This window comes from Anguilla rostrata, unplaced genomic scaffold (genome assembly GCF_018555375.3).
Source record: "Anguilla rostrata isolate EN2019 unplaced genomic scaffold, ASM1855537v3 scaf0377, whole genome shotgun sequence".
Lineage (NCBI taxonomy): Eukaryota > Metazoa > Chordata > Actinopteri > Anguilliformes > Anguillidae > Anguilla > Anguilla rostrata.
In genome coordinates, this window is record NW_026985901.1 from 55 (window position 1) to 8457 (window position 8403).

At 41.2% G+C, this 8403-nt stretch overlaps 1 protein-coding gene across 1 annotated transcript; it reads left to right on the top strand.

The window, feature by feature from the left end:
- Window positions 1-442: 442 nt before the first annotated feature.
- LOC135246476 (protein NLRC3-like) lies at window positions 443-8113 on the top strand. The gene is made up of 3 exons (XM_064319923.1): window positions 443-949; window positions 1817-3599; window positions 7064-8113. The coding sequence occupies exons 1-3, from the start codon at window positions 670-672 to the stop codon at window positions 7239-7241; spliced, it is 2241 nt and encodes a 746-aa protein (XP_064175993.1). The 5' UTR covers window positions 443-669; the 3' UTR covers window positions 7242-8113.
- Window positions 8114-8403: the final 290 nt, after the last annotated feature.

Here is an 8403-nt window from a genome sequence, read left to right on the forward strand (position 1 = left end):
TGTGTGTTAGTCCATTAGTAATATTCACATGTTAGTATATTAGCGAGGTTAGTACTTTACAATCTATAAGTTAGTAAGGATTAGTAGAAATTAGTAAAACTAGAAATCAGCAGGAAGAAAGTAAAGCGAGACTGGAAAGAAGGGGGGAAACCACGAAAACCCGGAACCACCCGAATAGTGAAATCACACAAGTACAGGGGAGTGAAGCAGCTCAGGGAACACAGACACAGAGACAGTACTGGGGAGACAAGTGACCGGGAAATACAGACTACAACAATTATCTTCAGCTGTGTCTTTAACGGACAGCCATTGTCCCCTAACAGCCACCCCTCCAGGAGGGGGATTCCCCACGAAGACTGCAGGAATTACGGAGTTGGCCAATATAAAGGAGTCATGTCTTTATCCAGGATAATTTACGGATGCATGTGTAACCTTGCATGTAGCATCGTAAAAATTAAATGTTATGGTTCATGAATTATGGCCCATTTTATTTGTTGTGTTAATTTATTATTGTGATACAGCACACCTCTTCATGTATTTATTTCACACTGATACAGCACACCTCTTCCTGTGTTGATTTCACACTGATACAGCACACCTCTATGTGTGTATTTCACACTGATACTGCACCTCTTCCTGTGTTTATTTCAGTCTCTCCTGCTCACTCTGATGAAGCTGAAGAAGGATGTGAAGTTGAAACTGTTTCAGAGCCATCTGAGTCAGGATTGCCCGGAATGCTGTCTTGACGATCAGTTTATGAAGTTTATTAATGAATTGTTCGACATTTGTGAAGTTGAAGATTACCCTGAATGCATTGAGAGAGCGCAGGAGGATCCTGAGGCTGTGTGCGTAGTTGAGAAGTTGCTGGAGACCTGTGGCAGTGAGGGGTCTCTGCAGATCACACTCCACATCCTGAGGAAGATGAAGCAGAAGGATCTCCCTGAGCACAGTAAGAGCTTTCTCTCATTGCTACTGTGTGTCAATTAGAATTTTGATATGAGTTTAGATAGCAAATCTAACAGTGATCAATGTTCTGATTTACAGCATCTACACTTTCATAATACTGTTTTACATTGACAATATTTCATACTGTAAATAAAAGGCCAAAATAACATTTATTCATTTTACATTTAAATGTATTAACATATTGCCTCAAGCAGTTATTACAGGGACAAGGAAATGAACAAGATTAAATGTCCCTGAGGGGGGTTTAAAGGCAGAATCTTGTGCTCAAAAACCAGTAACTAGACCACTGTCCCATCAGACATACTGCCCTGAGTTTGTATCCCGGAATCAAACTCAGCAATCAGTATAAAAGTATTACATTATAAGGGCCTCTTGGTGTCTCATGCTGTAAAGAAGCTCGTTCCAAAAGCAAAAGCATGACCCTGCAACGGGGTTTCCTTGTCGGAGGCAGTTGGTTGGGAACTCGGAATCGAAAAAGCGCTCCTTTTCATCATAATGAAAAAAATACCCATTAGTGTTAATTCGGTCGAAAACGATTATAGCGAGAGTGACAGTGACACTGATGCTGCTGTCAGCAAGAAATTCTATTTCAATGATGGAAGGTATGTAATACTGTGAGAGAGGTGTGTAATGCTGTGTGAGAGGTGTGTAACACACTGTGAGAGGTGTGTAATGCTGTGTTAGGTGTGTAACATACTGTTATAAGCATATAACACTGATATGTGTGAAATATTGTGAAGACAGAATGCATTAATACTTTTATTGGCTGTTTTTTCTTAAAATCTGTTATTGAGTGGGAAATGTTTATCACATTTTTTAAATTATTATTTCTCATATTTCCTCTCTTCAGAGTCCATAAAAAGAGCCCAGCAGGCAGTGAAAACTCATCTGAAGAGGAAGTTTGAATGCATATTTGAAGGTTTAGCAAAGCAGACAACCCTCCTCAATGAGATCTATACAGAGCTCTACATCACAGAGGGAGGAAGTGGGGAGGTCAATAATGAACACGAAGTCAGACAGATTGAGACAGCATCTAAGAGACGAACCACACAGGAGACTGCAATCCTCTGCAATGACATCTTTAGGCCTTCACCTGGACAAGAGAAACCTATCAAAACTGTGCTTACAAAGGGCATTGCTGGCTTTGGGAAAACTGTCTCTGTGCAGAAGTTCATTCTGGACTGGGCAGAAGGAAAAGCCAATCAGGACATTGATTTCATCTTCACTCTTCCTTTCCAAGATCTGAATCTGCAGGAGAAAAGAGAATTCAGTCTGATGCAGCTTCTGCAGCACTACTTTCCACAGCTGAAAGAGATGAAAAGTGTTAACGGTGATGTAGTCAAAGTTGTATTTATCTTTGATGGACTGGATGAGTGTCGACTTCCTCTAAATTTCCAAAGTAGTAAGTACTGCTCCGATATAACAGAGTCATCATCAGTGGATGTGCTGCTGACCAACCTCATTAAGGGGAATCTGCTTCCCTCTGCTCTCCTCTGGATCACCTCCCGACCAGCAGCAGCCAATCAGATCCCTCCTGAGTGCGTCCACCAGGTGACAGAGGTACGAGGGTTCAATGACCCGCAGAAAGAGGAGTACTTCAAGAAGAGAATCAGAGATCAGAACCAGGCCAACAGAATTATCTCACACATAAAGTCATCCAGGAGCCTCTACATCATGTGTCACATACCAGCCTTCTGCTGGATTTCTGCTACTGTTCTGGAGACAATGTTGGGTAAAACAGAGAGTGGAGATCTGCCCAAAACTCTGACTGAATTGTACACACGCTTTCTGCTCATTCAGACTAATGTGAAGAATCAGAAATATCATGGCACTGATGAGACAGACACAAAGAAGATGTCAGCATCAGATACAGAAATCATCCTGAAACTGGGGCAGCTGGCTTTTCTACAGCTGGAAAAGGGCAATCTGATATTCTATGAAAGGGACCTGAGAGAGAGTGGCATTGATGTCAGTGAAGCTTCAGTGTACTCTGGGGTGTGCACAGAGATCTTTAAGGAGGAGTGTGGGTTGGGTCAGGAGAAGGTCTACTGCTTTGTGCATCTGAGCATTCAGGAGTATCTGGCTGCCTTGTTTGTATTGCAATCATGTGTAAATGAGAACAGAAATGTACTCAGAGCAGAAGAATCAAAACCTCACAGTGACAGAGTGCAGCTGTCTGAGTTACACATGAGTGCTGTGGATCAGGCCTTATTGAGTAGGAATGGACACCTGGACCTTTTCCTCCGATTCCTTCTCGGCCTCTCTCTGGACTCCATTCAGACTCTCTTAGGAGGACTACTGACAGAGACAGGAAGCAGATCAGAGAGCATTAAGAAAACAGTCCAGTACATTAAGGAGAGGATCAGAGAGGAATCTTCAGCAGAGAGGATCATCAATCTGTTCCACTGTCTCAATGAACTGAATGATAACTCTCTAGTGCAGGAAATCCAGAATTCCCTGAAATCAGGAAAACTTTCTGATAAAGAGCTGGAACCAGACCAGTGTTCAGCTCTGGCCTTTGTGTTACTGATGTCGAAGGAGATCCTGGATGAGTTTGACTTGATGACATACAACACATCAGCAGAAGGTCATCAGAGACTGGTACCAGTAGTCAGGCACTGCAGGAAGGCCATGTGAGTATTATGTCATTAATAATGTAGATGATTGACCACATTTTCCCACTTTCTAGTCAGAATAAAGTGCAATAAAATTGCTGGGCAACAGAAAATTTGGTTAAAATAAGATTTATGCATCAAGATGTTTTAACTTGTGCCCTCATGTAATGTCTTATATCCAGTACATAAGCAGTATCAAATGCAAAACCTCAGCACTTACCATATATTTTATTTTATTTAGTATTACTAAAGCTATAGTAGGAGAAGCTATAGCCTATTAAGTTACAGTATTAAGAAAAGGTGCCCTATTTTGGTGACAGCACAGGCACAAACACACCTGGAATTGCTTGTCATATTTTTCACTTTCACCAGGGTTGTTAGTTTTATGGTCTGCAGTTAATCTGCTTGTGTCAGCATGGGTTTGTTGGTGCAATCGGGGATGTGCCAATAGAAACATTCGGCACTGTGTTAGTTTTGGTGTTGAATAATGCGTTTGCAGTTAAACCAACCCATACCAGGTTTTAACTTGGGCTATTTTGCCATTATAACTGTGCCACACATGTGAATCCATAAACACATAACACGGATACAAGAAATATTTTGTTTATTTCAATTAGCTTTTTTAAAGAAAAGTTATTCAGTCCAATGTTGGCTATTTAGGCAGTGGAGTTAATTGTGTAAGCTACTTGAATGAGACAGGTGGGAGACCGGCTTTACACCCCTGAGATAGTGTTTACAGTGAGCCCAGAACGCACTGTAAACTTGCTTTTAATCATGTGTTTGGCTAGGCTAGGTCAATGACTGAGTGAGCTTTTAGAATGTTTAAAATGCATTTTAGAATTTTGGATGGATTGGGTGGTACATCACTGTACAGCCCTCAAAAAGTCAGTGCATTCTTTGTGGTGTGCTGTGTTCTACACTGCATAGCCATATGCCATGGATGTGACATAGACCTCATAGAGGACACATTATAGAACTTGAATACAGAGAGAAGCAGAGTCGCATGTGACGATCGCTACAGAGATTACAGAGCACAGAGTGCATGAGAGAGCAGGGACTGGTTGGCTGAGGAGCCATTTCACTAGTGAGTGTTCATTCATCTTATCAAGTGCGTGTCTGAAATGAATGACACTTAGTTGAACTGAATAATTTTTTTGTTTATTTTAAATAGTGATATGAAACAAAAATAGACAGCAAAGAAACAAAAAAGCTCTAGTAAATTCAAACTAAATGCTGTCTTCTTTCCTGTCTTCTGGTGCATAAGCGCGATGCCTGCCTAGCTGAAACAGTAGCAGCAGCAGCAGGATGGAGAGGCCGACTGGAGGCTGTCTCTGCCAGCTGCCTCCTGCTCCTGGCCAGTCTGGCAATATTCTCCCTGCAGAACTGTTTATGGGAACAGAACTGTTTATTATAGCTTTTAAAACTGGCATATGAACATAAAATAAACTGTTTTTGATTCAATATTAACAAAATAATGAATGTAAACTATTCAGTTTCATCTTCATTGGTTTGTAGAGGTCCTCATAATTTGTTGTAATTGTTTATAACATTGGGCAGAGAAAATTCTCTCCTTAGAATAACCAGCACGACAAGGTATATCCATGTAAGAAATAGGATTTATTACTGCAGAAAGAGTCCGGAACCTACACACAACAAGATGGATAAGCCTGAATGGAGAAAGAGGGCAGTCCGCTTTCATAAGCAAAGTGTTTTAATAATAACATACTAATTTACATCTGATTGCACAGACCAGTGATAGTCTCGCTTTATAGCAAAAAGTGGTTAACAATAACATACATAATTCTACATCTGATTGGCCAAACAACAAGATGGATAAGTCCGGTCCCTGCTTTCATAAGCAAAAGTTTTAACATAACATACATAATCTGATTGGTACATGATTATACATATGCATATGTAAGATTAACAAAGTAATGTTTGCTATGTCTAGTCATATAACATGAATACTGAATAAGCACACGGTGACCTCTTAGTCTTCAGTGTTACATAAACAAGCTTTATATCAGATATAATAGTTTGGTTTTTATCGATCGGTTGCTTTCAGAGTCCTGGGCAGCATGGCATCATAGCCAGTTTCTCCCTGGCAGGATGGCAGGGGGGAGGATAAGGAGGAAGGCCAAGCTCACCAGTTTGAAATCCAGAGAGACAGAGAGAAAGAAAAAAAAGACATGCACATAGACACACACACACACACACATACATGCAATATTTTTAAATTATTTTCCTTGGGAAGTTTGGTGCCTGGAGACGGAGGGGCCCTGCTGCAAGGCCTAGGAATTTAGTGTTGTACAGAATTCTAGTTATGCTAGAGAAAACTCTCCTCCCTTCAGTAGAGATGATCACAACACGCTTGCTCTTCTGCCATGGTAGCATTAGCATTTGGCTGTGTTTCCTAAAGGGAAATAAATGGGGTGATCTGATTGGCAATAATGAAACCAAACCCAACCACACCAACAGTCATTTTATTCTTATTGAACCTCTTTTATAACTGTGCCGAAGTTGTGCTAGTGCCTGGAGTCAAGAAATGACTGAAATACCCAAATTCACCAGCGCCTTGCATTGCTGCTAGTGTTTGACAGTTGTGCCTTGACTGAGAAATAGGGCCCAATTAAACATCTAATTTAATAACACAGGCTCAACTACATGATCAAAAACGATATTAGACAGCCCTGAAAATGAAGTAAAAGATAATCATGAAAGAAATGAATGAAAGTCAAAACCAAACCGCGGCTTGTCTCTCGCACATTAAAACTGATCAAAGCCAAAGACGCACAGCTGAGAAGCAAGACAAAGCTAAGACATTAGTTATAGGCTACTTATACTTGGTGAATTAGTTATACTTATTTCTGTAATTGCCAAATTGTTTGTGAAGAAAAAAACATTCCTTGCTTTTACTTGTAAGTTTTAATTATAAGAACAAATGTTGTTTGAACCCCTGCCATGTGTTTGAAAGAGGGGGGTTCCCCTTCTCTTCCTGGTCTATGCATAATTAATTACTGATTAGAAGAGAACAAATGAGAGACTTATCTATATGCTATGCTATGGGTAGTTTGTCACAGAAAACCAAAACTGAAGAAACAAACTCTCGTGCATTATCATTTTGCATCTTTGAAAGATGGCAGCTGCAATTCTGGGATGGGAGGGTTAAGCCCAGTGAAAAGATCATAGAAAACGTAGATGGGCTCTTTGCCCCAATTCAGAGAACTTACAGAATAAGAAAAGGGGCCATTTGGGTCAGAATTATTTCCGTAGAACTGTCAGATTTCAGTCCAGAAGGACATCTAATTCTCAGCGCCAAAGTGCTGCAGTTGGAGAGTGTAGCACAGATATCTTCCTCAGAACACCATCAACCTTCAAATCCTCAGTTTCAGTCTTCATCGCTGAACACTATCATTTGTATCATTTGCCATATGTTTTATGTATATCTAATATAATTATAATATATGAGCTCTTCTTTGCAGACTGAACAGCTGTGACCTCACAGAGAAGTCCTGTGATATTGTGGCCTCAGCTCTCCAGTCATCAAACTCACCCCTGAGAGATCTGGACCTCAGCTACAATAACCTGGGAGATTCAGGAGTGGAGCTCCTCTGTGCTGGAATGATGAGTCCAAACTGTAAACTGCAGAGAATGGGGTGAGTAGTGCTGTGTACTGTGTGACTTTAATGAAAAAGAATTTGTGAGTATGGTTGTGTATGAGTATGTCTGAATTTTTCTCGCAAGGAAGAAAACAAATTTACTGTTGCATTTTCAAAGCCTTAATGATTGTGTGAATACGAGTTTGCATATAAGCGTATTGACTGGGGTATGCTCATACACTACATTTCCGAAAGTATGTGGACACCTGAACATCACACCCTTGCTGAACATCTCATTCCAAAACCATGGGCATTAATATGGAGTTGGACTCCCCTTTGCTTCTGTAACTGCCTCCACTCTTCTGGGAAGGCTTTCCAGTAGATTTTGGAACATGGGTGTGTGGATTTGCTTCCATTCAGCTGCAAGAGCATTAATGAGGTTGGGCACTGATGTTTGGCTGAAGGCTTTCTAATTCACCCAAAGGTGTTTGATGGGGTTGAGGTAAGGGCTCTGTGCCAGCCAGACAAACTCTTCCCCACCAAACTCAGCAAACCATTTCTTTATGTGCCTTGCTTTGTGCACTGGAACAGTGTCATGCTGAAACAGGAAATGGCCTTCCCCAAGCTGTTGCCACAAAGTTGAAGCGCACAATTCTCTTGAATGTCATTATATGCTGTAGCATTAAGATTTCCCTTCAGAGGAACTAAGGGGTCTAGCCCAAACCATGAAAAACAGCCCCAGACCATGATTCTTCCTCCTCTGTACTTTTACAGTTGGCATTATTCGGGCTAGTACAGTTGGCACTATGCATTCCACCAAACCCAGATTCGTCAGTCAGACTGCCAGATAGAGAAGCGTGATTCACCACTCCAGAGAACGCGTTTCCACTGCTCCAGAGTCCAATGGTAGTCTATTTTACACCACTCCAGCAAAGGGCTGGCATTGTGCATGGTGATCTTAGGCTTGTGTACAGCTGCTAGGCCATGGAAACTCATTTCATGAAGCTCTTGATGATCAAGTCTTGTTCTGATGTTGTTTCCAGAGGTAGTTTGTAACTCGGTAGTGAGTGTTGCAACCATGGAAAGATGATTTTTACACGCTACAAGCTTTAGCACCCCATTTTGTGAGCTTGTGTGGCCTACCGCTTCGCTGCTGAGCTGTTGTTGCTCCACTATACCAGCTCTTACAGTTGACTGGAACAGCTCTAGCAGGAAAGGCATTT